General features: G+C 34.1%; 1 protein-coding gene across 3 annotated transcripts in view; it reads right to left on the minus strand.

Moving 5' to 3' along the window:
- LOC126887337 (uncharacterized) overlaps positions 1–26,231 on the minus strand; it is a 197,701-nt gene that overhangs the window by 25,905 nt on the left and 145,565 nt on the right. Inside the window, exons 5-7 of one of the 3 annotated variants that reach the window (XM_050654784.1) lie at positions 22,487–22,620; positions 7,830–8,293; positions 3,127–4,509 (exon numbers count right to left, since the gene is read on the minus strand). The exons of the other annotated variants lie outside the window; for them this stretch is intronic. Coding sequence (XP_050510741.1) covers positions 3,251–4,509; positions 7,830–8,293; positions 22,487–22,620 — 1,857 coding nt within the window. The 3' untranslated portion in view covers positions 3,127–3,250. Of the gene's footprint in view, positions 1–3,126; positions 4,510–7,829; positions 8,294–22,486; positions 22,621–26,231 lie in introns of those variants that run through there. 3 annotated transcript variants of the gene reach the window in all.

Below are 26,231 nucleotides of genomic sequence, written 5' to 3' on the forward strand. Positions count from 1 at the left end.
AATGGGAAATAGGCCACAATCGAACTAAAAAATAATTTTATTAACTTTCTACCGCCCAAATCGGACGTCGAAACGTTAATAAAATCCTTTTTTAGTTCAATTGTGGCTTATTTCCCATTTAGAATAGTTTATTACAGAGATTGTATAAGCTAATTAGATGAGCTAATCCAAGATCCACAAATAACTTAGTAGAACAACGATTATAAGAACAAATTAGGACTTTTAATTAAAAACATAAGAAATAATAATTGACAAAATAGAAATTGCAAATGAATTAAATACGCATTACAGTACATTAGGACAAAAGTATGGACAAAAAATACCCATTTGTAATGATACATCGTAATGATACATATCAGACATACCTACCTCAGCCACAAAGTGTAAATAAAAATAATATACCAAACAACACAGCAAAATATCTTCGTGCGACTCTACCGCACGAGAAAACCCTCGCACGTTCAAAATTCTTATATTGTGAAAACAGTTCAAAAATCGAAGATAAACGCGAGATTAAGCTCTTCAGGAATATGAAGTAGATATTGCCAAGTTAGAACGGTATGCTTATAGAGCTTTTCATTCACAGTCATTTGTTTCGAGCTTCTGTCATATGTCGTATAATCCGTGTATATTAATATTATACACACATTATACAACATATGACAAAAGCTCGAAACAAATGACAATCGAAGAAAAGTCCTATTCAGCAGCTGCTGAAGACATGATGGAAAAGTTGGCGGTTTAAACATTTATTAATGGTCATGATCATCAAATGCACAGGACACTTCGCACTACGATTATCATGTTACAAGACACTGGCCGATGTCTTGTCCACCGCCCTAGAATATGGATTAGGACTATAGATTACAGTAGATAAGGAGAAGACAGCCTTCACCATAGGATTTGGATTGTGGGAATTCAACGTTATAATGTTTGGACTGTGTAATGCTCATGCGGCCTTTAAAGAGCTTATGGAAAATATGTTGAGAAGGTTATCTTGGAAAACGTGCCTGGTGTATTTAGACGACATCATCGTCTTGGGATAGACTTTTAGACCATCTGAGGAATTTGGAAGATGTTTTTAATCGACTTTTCTAAATATGCCCAATTGATGTTAAATTTCAGTAAGTACCAGATATTCATTCATTCAGTCAGCAAAGAAGGAATGGCCGTGGAAAAGAGAAATGTAAATTCCATTAAGAAGTGGCCAAAACCGGATAAAACTCAGTAAGGAACCACATTTTATTTAAGTAATTTAGGTTAAATCTTTGTATTTTGTGCTAAGGTTTCTCCAGTTACTATATGGACAATTATTAATGAAACACCCTGTATATACACGAAATTTTCGATTTTCTAAATCTGACTGAATTGAAAATTACGCCAACTCCCATCTTAAAGTTCAGGAAAAGACTCATCCATTCATATGTCGACCATCCATTTTGGTCCAAGGGTGTGGATTTTACGGCCCTTCCTATTTAGGGTCTGTTTTTCGTTCTCGTCCCCAAAACTCCCAAAAACTTCGAAAATTTAACTCCGACCTTTGCGGCTTCTAATAGAAGCGATAATTACCTTTCCAACACATGTCTAATTTTGAAAATCGGTTATACCGTTTAAAAGTTACCGAGCTCAGAAATATGAGTCAATTTTTATTTAAAAAAGGGAAAATGTTTGTGGATATGTATGTATGTATGTATTTAATGTATGTATGTATGTATGTGTGTGGAAAAGTTAAACCGATCTGAATTTTTTTTCTGTGTTTGAAGAGGGAATGAGGGTCGATTCAGAACCGGTGTAGTTTATGAGTTTTGACTACCCATAAGCCAGCTATCGGACTTGGTAGGTACAAAACGGCATATTTTTTGGCGGTATATATCTTCGGTTCAAAAAGAGACAGGAAAACAGTAAATACACCAAATCAATAGCGTCGAGTTAAGCTTTCAAATGGTGTCTAAGCTGTCAGGATCAGACATACACACGGCTCAGTATAGCCGAAAAACTGAAAAACTAAACTTTGAAAATTTTGGTTTTTCGACAATTACTCAAAATTTCAACCTACGAATTACGCCAATAACTGAGTGTTTGCAGAAGGACTCAGGACAAATCTAACGGTGTATACCTTACATCCGGGAAAATTCGAATTTTTAAGTTACAGGCTTCATAAGTATGATCAAATCTATTTCTTATGGGAAAAATGGTTTTTCAAGCTCAATAATTCCTGTAATAGTTTAAGTTATCATACTTGACCTTAGATGCATAAGATATCATACATTAAGTTATCATACTTGTCAATACGTTTCAAACTCATGTTTAGTGAACAAAATCGTTTAAGCCGTTTAGAAGTTATTAAGCTACAAAAGTATAATTCAATTAACGATTATTCCCTAAATGGTTTATGTAGTTGTAGTGGTTACGACGCTAATTTGATCTGGCAACGGGCAATCCGAGTTCATTTACCGGCCATCCCAATATTTTTTTTAATCTATTTCGAATAGAAAAAAAATCTAGTGTACATTCGATGGACACTAGATCATTTGGGAGATAATGCGACAAAGGCGACCATTTATAAAGCTTAACATGTAATCGAGAAACATTGCATTCAACTTTATACATTTAATTTATAAATAACTTTGAAAACTCCTGATACAAGAATAAAAAAAACCGATAAACGCCGTAAAAATGAGTGGCGTATACAATATTCCAGCTACAAAAGATCTGATATGAATATTACGTGGCGCAAAAATGTATTCTCGATGCAAAACAAAATTCTAGTTTTATTTTAAAAGATTTTTTCATAATATTTGCTAAATTTGAAGTAAACGCGCCACAAAAGAGTTTCAAAATTCAAACTGTATCAAAATTATTCTTTTGTGGCGCGTTTTACTTCAAATTAGCAAATATTATGAAAAATATTTTAAAATAAAACTAGAATTTTGTTTTGCATCAAAATGAAAATACATTTTCGCGCCACGTAATATTCATATCAGATCTTTTGTAGTTGGAATATTGTATGCGCCACTCATTTTTACGGCGTTTAGCGGTTTTTTATTCTTGTATATAAAATATACATACCTAAAATATTTTTTTAAATGAGTCACACATTTTTAAAACAGTATCAATAAAACACAGTTTGGTATTTATTTTTTATTTTTGGTAAATTTGCCGTTCCTCACACACTCTGGTTGTATTAACTACAAATCTACCTGGCTAAAATAAAATTATTGAACTAATTTTGTATGGCTCTTGAGCATTTTTAAAACCTCGTATAATAGGCTTGATTATTTTGAATTGGCCTAGCTCTGTAGTCTTCTATCACGCTATAGTAACCCCTGAAATTGCTGCTAGGTTGATGTTCTCGCGGGATTTGCATTGTTTCATATCGTTGATTCACCGGTTTTGGTTTAAAGGCGTAATTGGTAGTTGCCGTTGAGGCTGCTTGGTCGGGAATGAATCTATTGCTTTTCTGATAATTGTAAGAATAATCATTAGAAACGTCGAATCCCGTAGGATAGCTTCGAACTGGAAGATTAGGTAGAGTTGGGTTAAGCGCGTCATTAAGAGTTACGTCGTAGTCTTCAAGATTAATATCCAGAGGATTCTTATACTGTGGTTTTGGTGGCTGAGGCGCTCTAAGATCCATGTAATCAGTTCGGACTGATTCCATTTTGATCTCTTCCTTTTCTAGCGATTTCGCAGTAGTAGACATAGGCCTAAAATTCTTTTCGTATTTAGGCTCAGTTAAACCTTCAGCCTCTATACTATCTTCTATGTTTTGAGGCAAGGCTCGTGATCCTACAGGCTGTAAACCTCTCGCTGCGTATGGGTTTCCCCCTCGGCTTGGCAAAAATGGTCTTTTTACTAATCTAATGATAACAGGCTGATCTAAGTGGCTTAATTCGCTATTCATAATCGGAATAGGTTTTTCTGTTGTTTTTGTAGTTGTTGTTGTAGTGGTTGTTGTAGTCGTAGTGGTCGTTGTAGATGTAGGTTGTGATTTTACATTTGTGTAATGTGTTTTCTCTTTATTACTAGAAAATGATGATTGTTCTTTCACTTTTTCCTTTTCTTTGCTATCTGACAACGATACATCGTCTTCTTCGTATTCATCATAGTAATAATCTTCATCAGGTTTCTTATGGTTTCTTCCAGTTTCGACATCATCTACTGGTTTATTTTCAGCCACCACTTGCTTTTTCTTACTAGATTCTTCGTTTTTACTCGATTTTGATTCTTCTTCATAATTTTCATATTCATCATTTTCTTTTTGAGTAACTTTTGTTGTTGAATATGGTTTGTAAGCATATTTATTTGCTTCATTTTTCGGCACTGGTAGTTTAATTTTGGGCGCAACCCGTGGTCGGTCATATATGGTTCCACTGACTGGTTTTATAATTGTTCTTGTGTCTGATTTTGTTTTTTGTTCTTTTGATACTGTTTCTTCACCGGTTTCTTCTGATGGTCGTTTTCTGGAACTAGATTTTTTATTTTTATCGATGGGTTTTCTTCGCCTGCCTAAAATATTAATAATAATTAGTTCTGTTATACGATCAGCTGTTTTTAGCGATTTATCGAATATTTTTTATACCTACATATTTATGATATATGTACTAAAAACAGAATATCTCAGATATGTATAATACGAACATGTATAAAAAACCCTTTGATGAAGTAAAAATATGTAAGTAGCGGCCGCAATATTCCAGCTACAAAACAGCTGAGAAAAGAAGGGATAGAATACGAAACAACATCATCAGGGAACAATAGAGAGTTATCAAGTAACTCTATGAGAATACGGTAACGTTATAAATAACATGTAAAGTATACAGGAAAATAGCGTTACCGTATTCTCCTAGGGTTACTTGATAACTCTCTAATGTTTGGCGTGCAGGATGTAGTAAGATGGGGTAGGCAAAGACGAAGAGAATGGTTCAGTCACAGAATAACTAACCACAAGTGAATGTGACTGGAGTTTCCATTGATTTTTTTGGGACCGAAATATTTGACCTTGTGCACCAGTTACAGAATAGAACTTGGTGGTCCAAGGAACAGACCATACCAAATAATGTGATATTTTAACAAATAGTTATTAATTAAATATGAAATATAAAATTTAACTATAAAATATAAATAAAATATAAAATAAAAAATATAAATGTAAAATTTAATTAAAAACAACTGTCAGTCGCAAAAGTGAGGTTGCACCAGTTACGTGACGCACGAGCATGAAAATTATGTTACCGTTTTCGGCCTGAGTTTCGATTTTGTGTGTGGTTAGTTATTCTGTGGTTCAGTCACTCATTCATGTAAAAAGAATGGATTAGCACAGACTACCAAGAATTGCGCTAGGCTAGAAGGAAAACCAGCTGGTAAGTGCCCACCGGCGGGAGACCACCAAAAAGATGGAGAGATATAGCTGGCAGTCTACCTCTCAAGAAATACTTCGACGTCGGAATTAACAAATCGACAGATCTACAAGTATAAGAAGAAGAAGGAATAGGAAAAACAGAGTACATATTTGGAATGTTCATTTAAAGATGGAGTTCCTACAAATAAAATGATATCTTTGGATGGTGAAATGATTGTGAAAAGCAATAGTTTTAAGTTAAGTACCTAGGATCGGTATTACAGAGTAAGTGAAAATAGATAGAGATGCATGCAGTAGAATTAGGGCTGGCTGGATGAAGTGGAAGGAAGCGAGTGATGTGTTGTGTGACAGAGAAATTCCAATGAAGCTGAAGGGAAAATTCTATAAAACAGCCATAAGACCGGCTATGATGTACGGAACTGAATGTTGGGCAGTGAAAAAGAAAGAGGAACAACGAATGCATGTGTCGGAAATGAGAGTGCTTAGATGGATGAGTGGAGTTAAAAAAAGGATAAAATTAAAAATGAGTATATTAGGGGAACTCTACTTGTGGCACCAATTGATGCCAAAATGACATGGTTTGGTCATATTCAACGTCGAGACGTTAACAATCCAATACGAAGAATTGCTGAATGTGCTGAATTGCTGAAGTGACAGCTTATTAAATGAAGAATTTGACAGACAGCCTGTGGAGTCAACGGAGACAGTAGCAGCAATGGTCACCAAAATAACAAACGAGGAAGTGGCTCAAGCGCTTCAAAAAATAAAGAAAGGAAAAGCGGCAGGACCAGATGATATTCCTGGGGAAGTATGGAAAGCATTGGAAGAGACAGGAACAAGGTGGCTAGCAGGTTTATTTAAAAGAATTATGGAAGTTGGACAAATGCCAGATGAATGGAGAAGCAGTATACTAGTACCTGTCTACAAAAACAAGGGAGATATACAGCAGTGTACAAACTACAGGGCTATAAAACTGCTAAGCCACACCATGAACATATGGGAGAGAGTAATTGATAGACGGATACGTGAAGAGACCGACATATTCGAGAATCAATTTAGCTTTATGCAGGGCAGATCAACAACAGACGCAATTTTAATTATAAGGCAGTTGATGGAAAAATACAGGAGTAAAGAAACAAACGCTCATATGATATTCATTGATCTTGAGCAAGCATATGATAGAGTTCCTCGAGAGATTCTGTGGTGAGCACTCAATAAGAAAGGAGTCCCTGGTGCATATGTAAAGATTGTGAGGGATATGTATGAGGGAGTAACGACTAGTGTTAGGACAGGTGTGGGAGAGACTGATAAATTTCATGTGAAAGTAGGATTGCACCAAGGCTCGGTGCTTAGTCCGTATTTATTCTCATTAGTTTTGGACCAGATAAGAGCGAAACTACAGTGTAACATTCCATGGTGCTTAATGTATGCTGATGATGTCGTGTTAGTAGTAAATAGTGAAAGAGAACAAAAACTGGAACAGTGGACACGAGCTCTGGAGGAAAAAGGTTTAAAACCTAGTAGGACAAAGACAGAGTATTTGGAATGTTCATTTAAAGATGGAGTTACTACAAATAAAATGGTATCTTTGGATGGTGAACTGATTGTAAAAAGCAATATTTTTAAGTACCTGGGATTGGTATTACAGAGTTATGGAGAAATAGATGGAGATGCATGCAGTAGAATTATTAGGGCTGGATGGGTGAAGTGGAAGGAAGCGAGTGGTGTGTTGTGTGACAGAAAAGTTCCAATGAAGCTGAAAGGAAAATTCTATAAAACAGTCATAAGACCGGCTATGATGTACGGAACTGAATGTTGGGCAGTGAAAAGAAAGAGGAACAACGAATGAATGTGTCGGAAATGAGAGTGCTTATAGAAATGAGAGAAATAAAATTAAGAATGAGTATATTAGGGGAAGTCTACTTGTGGCACCAATTGATACCAAAATGAGAGAGCATAGGTTAAGATGGTTTGGTCATGTTCAACGTCGAGACGTTAACAATCCAATATGAAGAATTGCTGAAGTGCAGATTCCTGAAAGGAGTAGGAGAGAAAGACCAAAGAAGACCTGGGGGAGACGCTTTGGCAGAACTCGGTAATAAAGGGGACTAATATTGATATTGGTCAACTCAACAGAAATAAATATTAGAATACATCGTTGCAAGCCGATTAGGAAGACTTTCAAAAGAGGTGTCTTGTGAACTATTATATAACTACTGTCTAGATTGTATATAAAAAATCGTCGCTTACATCATCAATCCAACACTGATGACGTCATGTCCAACACATTTGTAGTACTAATAGCCATTAAAGAGTTCAAATTGAGGTGTTTTAAGATTTTTTTAAGTCATCTGTTTATGAAATAATGAACTTATTCCATCGTTTTTCGTCATGCTGTATGATTAATTTAAATTAAAAATCTTTTCGCTAAAAACGGCTGACAATGTGTTTAGATTATAAATATTACTATTAACATCCTCTTCATCGTCAAATCGATCTTCTTCTTCGTCATCATAATCATATTTAGGCCTCTCCTTAATACGTCCTCTATTAGGCCGTCTATTATACGGCCTTCTGTTTTCATTCCTTCGACCGCCATTGCCCCTCCTTTCATATCTGTCATCGTCATATTCATCTTCGTATTCATCGTCATAAAGAGGTCTAGGCCGAGGTCTAGGCCTCTTTCGTCCGCGAGATCTGGGTCTATCATCGTAATAAAAGTCGTCGTAGTAGTCTTCGTAGTAATCATAATAGGGGCGTCTTCTTCGATAAGGGCGCCCTACACCCCTTCGCGGGCCAGTTCCAGGACCTGATGGTATCGCGGCGGTGGCTACTGGTACTGGGGGTGGTGGAACTGGAGGGGCGGGTGTGGTAGGTATAACCAGTGGTCTACTGGTGGTTGTAGAGTCTTGTTTGTATAGGGCATCGTTCCTATAAAATAAAAAACAGGTTTATTAAAATTATTATCCTGCTAAAAGCAAACAACAAAATATTAAAATTATTCGCCGAAACTGTTTTAAAATTTTTTCAGATAAATATATTTGGCAAATATACAGGGTAGCGAGAAAGTATGGAAACACGGTAATTTCTCGGAACCGCTGGAACTATTTTTATAGACTTTGGTGGGTAAGGGTTTTCTAATACGGCCGATATTATAGAGTATAGAGGTAATTACACTGTTGTCAAATCTTCCGTTTTTCTGGAAATCGAATGAACTTTCCTATTTCAAATAGAACACCCTGTACATTTTTTGCGTTGTGAAGTCGTTAATAAATACTGAGTATTTCTCATGTTATATTCCCTATACCTAAATGCCATAATTATGGAGTTATTGCTACATTTATTTAAAAGAAATTTTTTAAACAAATTATGAAAAACAAATTTTTCGACCCGGATAGATATTATTTTAGGTTCTTTGGATCATTGGGAACAAAAAGGTTATTTTGTAATTTTTCTTTAAAGTTAATCGTTTCTGAGTTATAAACAATTTAAAACTGAAGAAAATCGAAAAATGGCGATTTTCAAGACTCAAAAACACACGTAAAAAAATAATTTTTGAAATTACGAAATACCTAAATTCAAGCTCAAATCTTTTTCTATCAACTACCTATAATAATTTTTGGCACGTTTTATTCTAAAACATTGTTTTTTTAATTGTTAATGAGGCGCATATGAGAGGACGGTCGATGGGGCTTCATTAACCACTGTAAAAAACAGTGTTTTGAAATGAAATAACCCAAATTACTTATCGGTATCTGATAAAATAAGGTTTGAACTTGAATTTAGGCACTTCGTAGTTACAAAAATTATATTTTTTACTTGTGTTTTTGAACCTAGAAAATCGTTATTTTTCGATTTTTTCAGTTTTAAATTGTTTATAACTCGCAAACGAATAACTTTGGACAAAAATTACAGAAAAACTTTTTTGTTTCCAATGATTTAAAGAACCTAAAATAATGTCTACCCGGGCTGAAAAAATTGATTTTTTATAATTTGTTTAATTTTTTTTTCATAAATGTAGCAATAACTCCAATATTATGGCATTTAGGTATAGGAAATAGACATGGAAAATAATCAGTATTTATTAAGGACGTCAAAACGCAAAAAAAATACAGGGTGTTCCATTTGAAATAAGAAAGTTCATTAGATTTCCAGAAAAACGTGAGATTTGACATCAATGTAATTACCACTAAAATATCGGACGTATTAGAAAACCCTTACCCACCAAAATCTATCAAAATCGTTCCAGCGGTTTCCGAAAAATTACCATGTTTCCATACTTTTTCGCTACCCTGTATAATATTTGATAAATATATTTTTCTGGCAAATCTGTCTCTGTCCAATGCGGCTCTAAAAAAATAAGTTGAATCAAAGCCGGTCCAGTCTCTGATATTTTTACATCATGAAATCTGGCACCTACCGAGACCCCGTTTTTCTTCAATCTTCCCCTGGATGATCAGTTCCGCGAGAAGGTACCTTTCGTTTCTCATTATGTGCTCTAGATAGCAAGCTTTTCTAACTTTGATGTTCTCTAGCATCTCCCTGTCTGTGCTTATTCTCCTCAAAACATTTTCGTGGGTGGTATGGGTTGTCCAAGGTATTTTCAAGATCCTTCTAGAAAGCCAGAGTTCAAAGGCTTCTAACTTGTTCATCAGCAATATATTAAGCGTCCAGGTCTCCGTTTCAAATAATAGTATTGACATACATAACAATGCAGAAATACCAGAGAAATTAAATCTCAAACGTGGTCTGTGATAGATAAGAAAGGTAATCTAACGCAGACAGATACTGACAAAATATTGGAAACATGGCGAAACTACTGTGGCAAGCTATATAAAAATAACGAGGTGCAGAAAATCAATGGCCCTCTGACTACCATAGAGAACCTACTGTCTTACTCGCTGAAGTCAAAGATGGAATTAAATCACTAAAGAGAAATCCGCAGGCATAGACTCAATACCAGGTGAAATACTACAGTTACAGTTACTAGGTGACAAAGGATTACATAATATCATCCATTCTATTTGTGTCGCTGTTTGGAATTCAGGAAAATGACAATCTGAGGTGGGATCACGATCCGTAGAATTCTATTTTGCTGACGTCACAAAACGAATTTTACAATGCGAAAATCGACGGTTGCAAGGCAACGTGACGTCAGCAAAATAGTTCTACTCATCGTGATCCCACCACTGATTGGTGTAACTCAATTTATCTCCCATGCTATAGTCCGTCTCACCTTGACTTTACAGTATAAGGAACATAAACAATGCAGCCCTTATGAGAGTTTTTAGCGCGGTGATGCAGATTATATCAAAAATAATTTGTAATCGAACATTAGAGAGATTAAATTAAAACTGTTTTAGAAAGGAAATCTACAATTTTAGGATTCGTATGCGTTTAAGTTTATTTGATATACTATAGTTATTACGCTATTACGCATATTGATCCCAAAATTTTAGATTGCCTTTCTAAAATAGTTTTAACACGTTGACGGACAGAACGTCTATAGATGTCTAATTTCCATTGATGTAATATGACAACGTCTATAGACGTCATTTTTAAAATAACGAGTTGTGACAAAAATGTCACATTACATCTACAGACGAATATTAAATGTGACACGATGTCCATGGTCGTCGTCCACATGTTTACAAAAAATGTTAAAAAACTCAACTAAAAAATTCAACGATTTTCCTAATCTACTTTGCAAAATACAAAATAGTGTCACAACACTTGCTTATACATTTGATGCACTGTCCGTCAACGTGTTAATTTAATCTCTCTAATGTTCGATTACAAATTATTTTTGATAAAATCGGCATCACCGCGCTAAAAACTCTCATAAGCATTGCCTATGTTCCTTATTCTGTACAGTCAAGGTGGGACGGGCTAGAGTAAAATCTTGTTGCATATCATCAAAAACAGATTAAAAATCTATCTACATTACCAAATACTTCAGGAACAAGCGGGGTTTGTAAAAGGTAAAGGTACACGGAACAAATTCTGAACCTGAGACAATTCATTGAAAAGTCTAGAGAATTTAAAGTACCTACGATTATATGCTTCGTTGACTATCAAAAGGCATTTGATTGTGTAAGCTAGATAAATCTGTGATCCATTTTAATAAAAATGGGCACACCAATGCACCTGGTGACACTTATTAAAAATTTGTACCAGTCCAATATAGCAACAGTATGACTAGATCAGAAGTTCTCAAACCAATTTAAGACCAAGAGAGGTGTTAGACATGGATGCGTGTTGTCATTTGACTTATTCAACATTTATGGTGAACATGTCATGAGGATAGCTTTAGAAGGATGGGCCGGTGGAGTAACAATAGCTGGTAGGAAAATCTCCACATTAAGATTTGCTGATGACACTACACTTATAGCAGCAAATGAGCAAGAAATGTTTACTCTCTTAATAAAGTTGGTCTGAAAACGGGCTATCTCTATTCTCGCTCTTGATTGTTGAACCAGCAGCTCAACGTATTCAAGCTGTTGGTGATTCACATACAGGGTGTCCAGAAACTCTACCGACAAACGAAGACAGGAGATTCCTCAGATAATTTTAAGACAATTTAACCCAATTCACCTAGTCCGAAAATGCTTCCTAAGGGAGCTAGAGCTCTTTGAAGATGGCGCCATGTAATTAGTTTTTCTTAAATACCTCCAGAACGCTTCTATTTAGAAAAACGAAAATTTGTATACGTATTTACTTTCCTGAAATGAATCGATTCCATCCATTGCGAATTTTTAGTACCGGTCATAGGCGTCCGTTTTGGGTAGGGCAACGGTTATTTTATGGCATAACTTTTTTGTCTTCAATTTTTAAGCATTTTTGATACTGGATTATTAAATTGTGAGGTATTCTAGTACTAAAAGGTACTCTTACTTTAAGTCGGTAGGATACACCGTTTTCTAGAAAAATCGATTTGAAAGTTTTTAGTTTTGGGAATTTGAGAAAAAAAAAATAAAAAAAATTAAAAAAAAACGATGTATTTTACTAACTTAAAGCAAGAGTAATTTTTAGTACTCGAATATCTCATAATTAAATAATCTAGTGTCAAAAATACTTAAAAATTAGACAATAAAGTTATGCTATAAAATAACTGCTGACCTACCCAAAACGAACGCCTATGACCGGTACTAGAAATTCGTCATTAATGAAATCGATTAATCTCTGGAATATAAATAAATGTACTAATTTTCATCTTTCTAAATAGTTTTTTTTAATCTTTTTTTTTTTAATTCAAGGAACGAAAAATTTTCAAATCGATTTTTCTAGAAAACGGTGTATCCTATCGACTTAAACTAAGAGTACCTCTTAGTATTAGAATAACTCACAATTTAATAATTCAGAGTAAAAAATGCCTAAAAATTAAAGACAAAAAGTTAGGCGATAAAATAACCGTTGCCCTACCCAAAACGGACGCCTATGACCTGTACTAAAAATTCGCAATGGATGGAATCGATTCATTTCTAGAAAGTAAATATGTATATTAATTTTCGTTTTTCTAAATAGAAACGTTCTGGAGGTATTTAAGAAAAACTAATTACATGACGCCATCTTCAAAGAGCTCTAGCTCCCTTAATAAGCATTTTCGGATTAGGTGAATTGGGTTAAATTGTCTTAAAATTATCTGAGGAATCTCCTGTCTTCGTTTGTCGGTAGAGTTTCTGGACACCCTGTATATTGGAAGGGGTTTTTTGTTCTTTGATATTTTCATAACTTTGGTTTTCGCAGTATTGATCTTGATCTCTCTTATTTCACAACTCTCAGTGGCTCTATCTGGAGACTAGGTGACTGGTGACAGTATCTGAAGACTATAATCCGAATCAGTCATTAAAATAGTGTCGTCGCCTGCATAGCGGATATTATTTACTCTTTCACTAGGAAGAATTTCCTGTAGCTGGCTGTATACCATTAATTACAAGTAAAATTTAATAAAAAATTTTGGTCTTGGTAAAAGGTATATTATTTTAAAAAGCCCTATAGGGCTACAAACATCGAACAGAACGTTTTCGCTCTAAAAAGAGCATCATCAGTGTTGCCTAAAATAAGTATAACCATATTAATTATCAAAATGTTGAACTTAAAGTGATGACCAAGGTAGAATCAAAGTTTGGTTATACTTACAAGAACATGGTGAGCCAACCAAAAAATACGAAGGTCAAAGCCTTTCAAAAATGGACTAAAAGTCACATCAAAATGCTAACATAGCAAATTCCAAAGGATGGATATAATCCCTAAGGATATGGCCCTAGGATAACATATGACTCCCACACGTTGTAAGTGGGTCAAAGGTAACAAATTAGGTCATTATGTTACAAGAGCTGACAGGCAACTAAGATGTGAGATATCAAAAGCGAATCTGTCTGATATCAAGACAACAATTGTCAATGGAACTTGAAGTATCATGAAAAATTGGTTACACAGCTACTAAATTTATAGTTGTTTATAGTACAAGCAATGATAACAGCTAACATCAGTGTGTTGGAATTATAAAAATAAAGAGTTAGTGAGAATAGATTATCTAGATGTAAAATAGAAGGGGGGAATTTGAGTACCCACAATCATCAATGAAGTGTACGTAAATTGATGAAGAAAGGTAGGCAAAACAACATACAGATAATGTAATGTATGGTTTATGTTTTGAAATTAGATAATTTATATTTGTGAACCAACACAAATGATGGCTGAGAGACTGGCTGAAAAACTAGAGACAAAATAGGGGTCGTGATATCAAATGCTGAAAAAGTTGTAAATGCAAAATCTTATTTATAAATTAATAAAATATAGATGGGTTCATCAACACAAATTTACAAGACTGAAAAGGTTGTATTACAAGCTTAGTCCAAATTTCTTTATTATGTCCTTTTATGTTAAATAACATCTAGGGCAAAGAAAAATTAATAACTTGGATAAAAGTGTCTAAGCTACAACTAAAGTGGGGTCAGATGAAGATAAGTGTTGAGTAAGATTATTGAGTATATGAGAAAATTAAAAATTGTGTTTATTTGAGATAGATGAGTTTGTGGTATATAAAGTAAATTTGACATCACTATTGAGACTAATGAACATTATTGAGAGACTGGGGACTCCAGAGACCAGGCAACCAAACAAACCAAATGATGAATGAAAGGTTGGCTGAATGGAATAACTACTAGATGTGTGAAACTTGAAAGATATATTGTACAGTATTATTGGTTGATTTAGTTTAGAATGAAATAGTTATGATTGGACACTAAACGAAAAACGGTTTGAAAAGATGATGTGGAGAGAATGGGATATATATTGAATAGATATAGTTGTGTACAAGTTGTGACAAATGGATGTTGCGCTTAAACAAAACAACCATACTCTCAATATCCCTGATAACGTATCCCTAATACATAACATTCCCGATAAAAACTTTCTGAGATTGGACCTATACGAGGATCTTGAAATAGTCAAAGAGAAACAGAGAAGTCCAAATTGTGTTAATCGCCATGTGTCTTTCAATCGTGACTTTCAACCGTTACATCGTCAACTTTTCTCATAAATTACATTATAAATCTGTTTCTTATATTACTTTATTTCTCCTAATTATTCGCATCTACCAATATTGTTCTATTTCTTTCTTTTCTCTTCTTATTCACACACATCCACATGTTCACTCAATTTTCGATAATCATCTAATCCTTTCTTCAAAAAATTTTTCTTCTCCCAAACAAAGCAATTTCAACTATATCCGCAACATCCATTTGTCACAACTTGTACACAACTATATCTATTCAATATATATCCCATTCTCTCCACATCATCTTTTCAAACCGTTTTTCGTTTAGTGTCCAATCATAACTATTTCATTCTAAACTAAATCAACCAATAATACTGTACAATATATCTTTCAAGTTTCACACATCTAGTAGTTATTCCATTCAGCCAACCTTTCATTCATCATTTGGTTTGTTTGGTTGCCTGGTCTCTGGAGTCCCCAGTCTCTCAATAATGTTCATTAGTCTCAATAGTGATGTCAAATTTACTTTATATACCACAAACTCATCTATCTCAAATAAACACAATTTTTAATTTTCTCATATACTCAATAATCTTACTCAACACTTATCTTCATCTGACCCCACTTTAGTTGTAGCTTAGACACTTTTATCCAAGTTATTAATTTTTCTTTGCCCTAGATGTTATTTAACATAAAAGGACATAATAAAGAAATTTGGACTAAGCTTGTAATACAACCTTTTCAGTCTTGTAAATTTGTGTTGATGAACCCATCTATATTTTATTAATTTATAAATAAGATTTTGCATTTACAACTTTTTCAGCATTTGATATCACGACCCCTATTTTGTCTCTAGTTTTTCAGCCAGTCTCTCAGCCATCATTTGTGTTGGTTCACAAATATAAATTATCTAATTTCAAAACATAAACCATACATTACATTATCTGTATGTTGTTTTGCCTACCTTTCTTCATCAATTTACGTACACTTCATTGATGATTGTGGGTACTCAAATTCCCCCCTTCTATTTTACATCTAGATAATCTATTCTCACTAACTCTTTATTTTTATAATTCCAACACACTGATGTTAGCTGTTATCATTGCTTGTACTATAAACAACTATAAATTTAGTAGCTGTGTAACCAATTTTTCATGATACTTCAAGTTCCATTGACAATTGTTGTCTTGACATCAGACAGATTCGCTTTTGATATCTCACATCTTAGTTGCCTGTCAGCTCTTGTAACATAATGACCTAATTTGTTACCTTTGACCCACTTACAACGTGTGGGAGTCATATGTTATCCTAGGGCCATATCCTTAGGGATTATATCCATCCTTTGGAATTTGCTATGTTAGCATTTTGATGTGACTTTTAGTCCATTTTTGAAAGGCTTTGACCTTCGTATTTTTTGGTTGGCTCACCATGTTCTTGTAAGTATAACCAAACTTTGATTCTACCTTGGTCATCACTTTAAGTTCAACATTTTGATAATTAATATGGTTATACTTATTTTAGGCAACACTGATGATGCTCTTTTTAGAGCGAAAACGTTCTGTTCGATGTTTGTAGCCCTATAGGGCTTTTTAAAATAATATACCTTTTACCAAGACCAAAATTTTTTATTAAATTTTACTTATTTACTCTTTGTCCGTTTTTCCAGATGCCTTCTGAAGAGTATCAATAAAGCGTTCGCAAATGTTACCTTCGAGTACCTATATGTTAAACAGTATTTGTGACAGCACACAACACTGCCTGACACTTCGTTGTATTTAAATTGCCCTTGACGCGTTACCATTGGTTTTTATGATTGCTGTCTTACTCCAATAAATAGCTTGTATAATTTGAGAACCTTTTTTGGCCAGGCTTTCTCTGACGCGCAGTTTATAAGAATAAATAATAGCTGAATGCATCATCATCATTCTCTTTGCCTCATCCCTATGCGGGGTCGGCTTTCCTAATTGCATTTCTCCACACAATTCTATCTTGGGTCATATCAATGTCAATCCGCTTTACCAACATGCCCTGCCTTATCGTCTTTCCCCGGGTCTTCTTTGGTCTTGCTTTTCTACTCCTTCCAGGCATCTACACTTCAACTATTCTTCGTATTGGGTGATTAACGTCTCTACGTTGAACATGACCAAACCATCTTAACCTATGCTCTCTCATTTTGGTATCAATTGGTGCCACACCTAGACTCCCCCTAACATACTCATTTCTAATTTTATCCTTCTTTGTCACTCCACTCATCCGTCTAAGCATTCTCATTTCCGCCACATGCATTCGTTGTTCCTCTTTCTTCTTCACTGCCCAACATTCAGTTCTGTACATCATAGCCGGTGTTATGGCTGTTTTATAGAATTTTCCCTTCAGCTTAATTGGAATTTTTCTGTCACACAACACACCACTCGCTTCTTTCCACTTCATCCATCCAGCCCTAATTCTACTGCATGCATCTCCATCTATTTCTCCCTTACTCTGTAATACCGATCCCAGGTACTTAAAACTACTGCTTTTTACAATCAGCTCACCATCCAAAGATACCATTTTATTTGTAGTAACTCCATCTTTAAATGAACATTCCAAATACTCTGTTTTTGTCCTACTAAGTTTTAAACCTTTTTCCTCCAGAGCTTGCCTCCACTGTTCCAGTTTTTGTTCTAAGTCTCTTTCACTATTTCCTACTAACACGACATCATCAGAATACATTAAGCACCATGGATTGTTACCCTGTAGTTTCGCTCTTATCTGGTCCAAAACTAATGAGAATAAATACGGACTAAGCACAGAGCCTTGGTGCAATCTTACTTTCACATGAAATTTGTCAGTCTCTCCCACACCTGTCCTAACACTAGTCGTTACTCCCTCATACATATCCCTCACAATCTTTACATATTCACCAGGGACTCCTTTCTTATTGAGTGCCCACCACAGAATCTCTCGAGGAACTCTATCATATGCTTTCTCAAGATCAATGAATATCATATGAGCGTTTGCTTCTTTACTCCTGTATTTTTCCATCAACTGCCTTATAATGAAAATTGCATCTGTATATAATAATAGCTGAATGCATTTCGTTAAATTAATAGTTTTATAAAATATATACATAGATGCATACTGTATGCAATATATGCATAATTTTATTTATTCCATGATGTATTGACCCGGAAGGTTTGAAAATCGTAAAAGTTTGCAGAGTTATTTTGAGTAAGTATGGTAAACTGATACACTGGTCAAACACGTTTGAATTTTATTATTTATAAATTTAAAAATATCTACATGCCAAACATGTTTTTGTTTTAATTAATGCAAAAATATTGGTTAGTATTCGTTTATTGAACTTTTAATTATTAATGTGTCCGTCTTAAGTTCTATTTTTAGATGTCTGAAGCTTTAAGGCCGTTGGTTATATTTGTTCGAAACATCTTTGTTCAAGGGCGGATCCAGGAATGATTTTCGGGAGGGGCCATGAATTTTTTTTGGGTAGGGTTACAGGGGGATCTTGGGGTAATTTTCAAAAATTAGAGTTACAATGATGAGTTTTAAGGCACTTTTCATACACTTTTGAGTGCCAATAAGACATTCAAAACTTATTGTTGTTAAAGTATTATTCAAATCAGTACCGATTCCTACACAATTCTTCGGATCCAAGTGCAGTTCTTTCAAAGTTTAATACTATTTTTACCAATGCTTCTCCTGTCAGGCCTTGTTCTTCCCCTCTTTCTTGATTTTCACTAATTATTTTTATGTTCTCATAAGCGTCAATGAATTTGACAAAGTCTTCACGAATGTTGTTATTGTGTATGTATCTAAACTTTAGAGAAAGCTGTTCCACGTGGGATACATCGGTCGTTTCTTTTAATGTGACAGAGTAATAATTTGCAGTTTGAACATGATTCATTATTTGTTCAATTATTTCTTCACCACAACATGTTATCAATTGATTTTGACTGGTCCTACTAATGTATATTGCTCGGGAAGATTCTGTTGATAGGTGTTGTTTAAGATGCGAGATCTGTTGTTTAAGATCTCCTGATGCGATTTTAAACCTTAACAATTTCCCTCATTGCTAGGTCCAGCATCTTCGTCCAGAAGCAGAAGGCCATCGTCACGATGGCCTCTTAGAGGAATATTTTGTCAATCTAAGAACACTATAGATTCTACTATTGGTCGTAGTCTTTCTCTATTTTCTTATATATGTTTAGACCTCTGAGAGTTTATATGGTTAATGACTTTTGCGGGTTGCGATACCTTTGTAGAATATCCAGCCCAACCCGAACCCAATCCTTGTGGTATGATATCTTTTTATGGGTTTGTATGATGTCTCCGTCTTTGTCCATGAGTTTGCTAAAAGATATTAGGTAAAGGTTTCGTGACAAGGATGTCATCCCTTTATTGTAACCATATTTTTCATTGGAAAAATAAAACGCAATACTTGCAAAACAATCCCTTTTTAATGTGCGAAATTACCAACTATGTAACTCCTTTGTTCTAAGTACTGGTGACCCAAGTAACCCTTCATTTATTTTGTATTCTTTGTGTGTACAGTATATGGAAATTGATACGATTTTAATGGCTGCCAAGGTCGTTCTAACAATTGTCACTTTGTAAAATTATCAACATTTTGAGTTACAAAACATCCTATGTCAGTCTTAAAGCTTCCGTAATTACTGCTTTCGTTCAATTCTAGTCTAGAAGACATGTTTATCCCCTTGTTTTGTACATATAATATGTGTTTGAACAGCAAATATTTAAATTTATATATTTTTTTAAATTCTCGGAGGGGGCCATGGCCCCCTCCCTGGATCCGCCGTTGTCTTTGTTTGTGGCATGAATTTTTTTATAATTTAAAATTTAACTTCTGGAAGAAAATAAATTGTGAGAAAGTACACATTACTTGCAATTCAAGTAGAATTATTTTAGTGAATTAAAAGACAATTTATGTTTCATTTCGATTCAAAGGCAAGACAGCGCTGTTTGTGTTATAAACTTCATCAGTGCAGATGCTTGCCCGCCACTGAATCAAAACGAAACAAAATTGTATTTTTAAGGGGAATTTCAAAAATAGATTGAAATCCAGTACGGGAACGGTGCCATGTTTTCTATATTCGTCAGCTCTATGCTTTATAAATTATGGAAGGCAGAGATTTAGGATGTTAACAGAGAATGGTTCTAATAAGGAAAGCTTTCAGATTTAAATTAGCGTACATATATTATTTTTCCACCTACCTCTACCGAAAGTATACTTTTCCGGACCTGATTGTAGGGAGCAAAGTTGTACTTTTCCTCCCTAGGGAGGAAAAGTAAAAGTGACGTCATGGTATTTCATTCATGAAATACAACTTATTGACGCCCTGTACAATATCTATTTTCTAGTACGTAAGTATCTATACATTTTAACGTTTATTTATAAAACACCCTATATTTTGCAGAATGGTAAAAAACAGTAAATTGTTATTTTGATTTAACAATGTTTACATTAATAATTTGACTTATATTTGACAGTTGACAGTTATATTGTACCTACTTGTTAGTTTTAGTTTTAATAAATTTTGTTGGTTAGTTACATAAATAAAGTAAAAATGAAAAAAATGACTTGTTATTAATTTGAGGAAGGTGGAAAAACCATATGTATAACATGGTAGTAAAGTGCCTTTTCCTCCCTTGAATGATTACTGCCCTCTGCTACGCGTCGGGCATTTAACTTCATTCTCGGGAGGAAAAGTAGCACTTTCCTCCCTTGTTATACAAATAGTCCAGGGCCCATCTGTTTTGAGATGGACGTTGAGAGGTGACTCAAATTTTTTTACAGAAATTGCTTGAAAATAACTCAAATAATAATATTTGAGTTATCCTCCCTCTCAAAAAGGTCCGGAACATTGTTTAAATAATTAAAATGTCAAAAAATGAAGGAAAAACTCGATTTTTTTCTTGGTTTTTTGATTATAACTTTAAAAGTATTCATTTCCCATAAAAGATGTACTGACATAAAAGTTGCGTAATTAAATTTCCTACAATATAGAATTAGTTAAAAGTTGAAAAAATAGTCACCCTTGTTGCAAAATAGCAATAATTGCGAAAAAAAACATACAAAAACAATTATTCGCATTTTACGTTTTTCAACCATTTATGCTAGACTTATGACCTTCATATTTCACCCAGAAAAACTTTATGATACAGTAAAATAATACTGTAAATTTCATTAAGATCGGTTTAACAGATTTTGCAAAATAAATTTTGCAATCCAGCTTTCGCAAAAACAATTCATTTTTTCAAAATGTTACAGGACTGAAAATAAAGCACATAGCAAGTTGAAATTTTTTTTTCTTATAGAAGTGTACTCTACCTTTCATTTGCAATTTGCAAAATTAAAATCGATTAACTACCACGGCATCAGGAATTTTTTTAAATAGACATTAATTATTGCTGCTACGCGCAGGACAGCGGTCATCGATTCACATGAAGTTGATTTCCACCAAAATTTCTTCCAATCTTCATCTAATATATTATTTTCTTACTCTATATTTTGTTGTATTTTAATATTTTAATTCCACAAAAAACAAACTAATTTTATTATTGTTTGTGAAATATTATTTAAACAATTGTATATGTTTAAAAATAATAAACTTTTATTCTCAAGTTAAAATATATGAACAAAGAAAGTTTTTGCTAAAAAAAGTGTTATTTCAAAGGATAGAGTATGTGTTTTTATTTTGCAATAAACAATTTTATTTATTTATATCGAAATGTAATAAAAATTAAAATGTATCAATAATTATCAAAGGTCATTGGAATGCCCAATCAGAGCAAACTATCCGGTGTCCTGCGCGCAACACCAATAATTAATGTTTATTTAAAAAAATTCCTGACGCCGTGGTGGTTAATCGATTTTACTTTTGCAAATTGCAAATGAAAGGTACAGTACACTTCTATAAGTAAAAAAAATTTTAAGTTGATATCTGCTTTCTTTTCAGTCCTGTAACAGTTTGAAAAAATGAATTTTTTTTGAGAAAGCTGGATTGCAAAATTTATTTTGCAAAATCTATTAAACCGATCTTAATGAAATTTACAGTATTGTTTAACTGTATCATATAATTTTTCTGGGTGAAATTTGAAGGTCCTAAGTTTGGAATAAATGGTTGAAAAACGTAAAATGCCAATACTTGTTTTTGTATAGTTTTTTCCCAATTATTGCTATTTTGCAACAAGGGTGACTATTTTTTAAATTTTCAACCAACTCTATATTGTAGAAAATTTAATTACACAACTTTTATGTTAATTCAACTTTTCTCGGAAATGAATACTCTTAAAGTTATAATCAAAAAACGAAGAAAAAAATCGAATTTTTCCTTCATTTTTTGACATTTTGATTATTTAAACAATGTTCCGGACCTTTTTGAGAGGGAGGATAACTTAAATATTATTATTTGAGTTATTTTCAAGCAATTTCTGCGAAAAACTTTGATTCACCTCTCAACGTCCAAATGTACTAATATTTTTACAGATGCGCCCTGGTCTAAAATAGCTATTTAATAATGTATTCTGTATCTGAGACTTTCCTATTTTCTTTTCCAGAATTATGTTAATTTAAAAACTATTATTTTTCGTATTTAACATACCTGTGCCAAAATCTTTTGGAGTTGCTGCAGTCGACCTCAGAAGCGAAGTGGCATATAAACGTTTTCTGGTCAAAAGCTGTATAATTGGCACATAGGAAATCGTATCTGGTCCCATAAAGGCAGTGATGATATACCTGAAATTGGTAAATGTATTAACAGGTTGGATTATATTTTGAATATTAAATACATGAATCAGATCGGTCGCAAATGTGGGTGTAAAAAATGTTTTAATTATCAAATTAGGAATTAAATATCTCTTGTATCCTGTTATGGATAGAAAAACTACCTACGGGAATCTTTAACAACCTTAAAATATCGACTTGGCATAGTTAAATTGTAATTTACTCGAAAAGAATAATTTAAGGGCGAAAATAAACTTACTTTTTATTTTGTTTTTTAATATATTTGGGTCTTTTGATAACGATTTCCGAAGTGGAAATTGAAATGTCAATAAAGGGCCTAGCCGAGTAAGATGAAAAATGCCCATAACTCGATTCGAATTCCATATAGGCCACTTTTTAGCACATATATAGAAGCCCACTTTCTGAAATTTTTAGCCTCCTAGGTGGTCACGTGACCCACGTAGAGCCTAATTAGACTTTTTAGGTTTTTATTATTTATCTCCGCCGGATTGAGAGGAGTAAGGTAAGGAGTAAGCAGTAGGGTAAAAAATAACTGAGATCTTCTTCTTTAAGTGCCATCTCCGCGGCGGAGGTCGGCAATCATCATAGCTATTCATATTTTAGAGATGGCTGCTCTGAAAAGTTCATTTGATGTACATCCGTACCACTCTCTCAGGTTGCGCAGCCACGATATTCTGCGTCGCCCTATGCTTCTCTTTCCTTGAATCTTTCCCTGCATAATCAATTGGAGCAAGCTGTATCTCTCTCCACGTGTAATATGTCCGAGATATTCCAATTTTCTTGTTTTGATGGTATTTAGGATTTCCATTTCTTTATTCATCCTTCTCAGAACCTCTTTGTTTGTAACGTGTTCTGTCCACGATATTTTCAGAATTCTTCTGTACACCCACAGCTCAAATGATTCTAGTTTTTTCATTGATGCAGCATTCAAGGTCTAAGCTTCCATTCCATAAAACAGAGTTTAAACCAGTGCCAATAAAACATAAACACACACATAAAACAGAGTCGAGAAAACGTAGCACCTAGCCAACATAACTCTTAGGTCCAACTTCAAATCTCTTGTGCAGAGCACTTTCCTCAATTTGTTAAAATTTGCTCTAGCCTTTTCTATCCTGATTTTGATTTCCTGTAAGTAATCTCCTGTGGAGTTGATCATTGTTCCAAGGTATGCATATTGATCGACTCGTTCGATATTGGATCCGTTGATGACGAGATTTTCGTTATTTCTTTGAGTTTTCGATATTCTCATAAACTTTGTCTTCTTCACATTCATTGTTAGCCCGTATTCTTCTCCAAACTCTGCTATTCTGGTCACCAGCCTCTGAAGATCCCCAATATTTTCAGCTAAGATGACAGTGTCATCCGCATATCTAATGTTGTTAATGGGAACTCCATTTACCTTTATTCCAGCTGTTTCACCATCCAGAGCTTTTTTCAAGATCTCTTCCGAGTAGGCATTAAAAAGAACCGGCGACAACACGCATCCCTGTCTCACTCCACGTCTGATTTCAATTTCCTCCGACAGCTGATCGTTAACACGTACTTTTGCTCGTTGCTTATAGTATAAATTCGATATAATCCTGAGGTCATTGTAGTCCAGCTTCCTTGATTCCAGAACATGCATTAATTGTTCATGTCGTACTTTGTCGAATGCTTTATTATAGTCAATAAAACACGCATATATATCTTGATTGACGTCCAGGCACCTTTGTATAAGTATGTTAAGTGAAAAAAGAGCTTCACGAGTTCCCAGGCCTTTGCGAAATCCAAATTGCGTATCATTAATGTCTATGTCTAGTTTATGATATATTCGGTTATGGATGACTTTCAGTAGCAACTTTAGCACATGGGACATCAAACTAATGGTGCGGTAGTCGCCGCATTCTCGTGCGATTTTCTTTTTAGGGAGGCAAATAAAGATCGACGTCAACCATTCTTTGGGTAATGTGCCTGAGCTATAAATTTTGTTCAAGAGTACCACTAAAATATCAATATGCTGCTCATCTATAATTTTTAAAAGGTCGATAGGAAGCATGTCAGGTCCTGGGCTTTTTCTATTCTTCATTGTTTTTAACGCATGTATTATTTCTTCCGTTGTAATATATGGACCTATTTCTCCTGAAGTAAGTTCTATGTGTTCCAGGTACCCTCTTTCATCATCGAACAGTTCAGCGATGTACTCTGCCCAATGTTATACTTTCTCATCGGTCTCTGTTATAGCGACCCCGTGTCTATCCAGAAGTGCACCAGTTAGATTTTGCTTTCTTAGTCCAGCCATTTCTTTGACTTTCTTATGTAGGTTAAATAGATCGTATCTTTTTTGGAGATCCTCGATCTCTTTGCATTTCTCTTCAAAGTGTTTTTCTTTTGCCTGCTTTATCATCTTCCTTATCTCGTGGTTAATCTCCCTGTATTTATTGTCATTTTTGTTCTTATATTGTCTCCGTTGTTCCATCATATTCAGTATCTCGTCATTCATCCATTCCTCTTTTCTCCTTGTGGAAGTCTTTAGTATATCTTTACAAGGTTCTAGTATGCAATGTTTTAGTTGCTCCCAGTGCTCGTCAATGTCATTGGTGTCTATGTTCAGATCTCTACAGTTCTTATGCAGTTCGTGTTGAAGACATTCTTTTACGTTGGGTTCTTTAAGCTTGCTTATGTCTATTGTAGCTGTTCTCTGATTTCTTTTAATATTTTTAAGTGCGAGTGTAATTTTGGCGATAAGTGGGTTGTGGTCTGAGGCCACGTCTGCTCCGGGATATGCTTTTACGGCTTTAACAGCATTACGGTATCTTTCGTGTATCATAATGTAGTCTATCTGGTTCCTAACTACTTTCTCCGATGAATCTGCGGGCGATCGCCATGTATACAGTCGTCTGTTGGGTAGTTTGAAAACTGTATTTGTGATAATGAATACGTTTAACTGAGAACTGAATACGATAACTGAGATAGATACGTTTAAAACTTAAATTTTGCTGCGAGAACCATGTAACCGGGGCCAATAATTAACCATTTATTTTGAAAAAGTAAGGGGTCTAAAAGATTAAATTGAACGTGCTTTAATAGCGCTTGGAATTAGCTTTCAAATGGATTTTAGGTGAACCTCACATCATAAATATTAATAGAGTTACTTAAAAAAAAACAGTAACATTTAAGGGCGAAAATAAAAATTTTTGGAGAAATTTTTAAAAGATAAATTTTTAAAAATTTTTTAAGCATAAATTTTAATGCTATCGACTCGTTCGGGTACTCATTTGATAGATATTTCTAAGTACTTTGACAAATGTTCTATAAGTATATGTTATAAAATGCATCATTTTCCCGTTATTTAAGATGGAATACTTAGATTGGGGTATTCGCCGAAAAAAATATACATTCAATTACCTATAACTCACTTAAAGTTAATAATAAAAGAGTTTTAAAGCCTATTTAAGTCTATTTAATTATTTATTAGCTTCAATTTTGGTAATAACAACTTTTTTGTAAAAACTTGTAGTTTTTGAGTTATTTGTGAAAAGTCGGTTAAAAACATGCATTTTTCTCATGAAAAATAACAAATTTTGATCTTTAATAACTCAAAAAGTTTTGATTTATTTAAATAA

This window comes from Diabrotica virgifera, chromosome 6 (assembly GCF_917563875.1).
Source record: "Diabrotica virgifera virgifera chromosome 6, PGI_DIABVI_V3a".
Classification (NCBI taxonomy): domain Eukaryota; kingdom Metazoa; phylum Arthropoda; class Insecta; order Coleoptera; family Chrysomelidae; genus Diabrotica; species Diabrotica virgifera.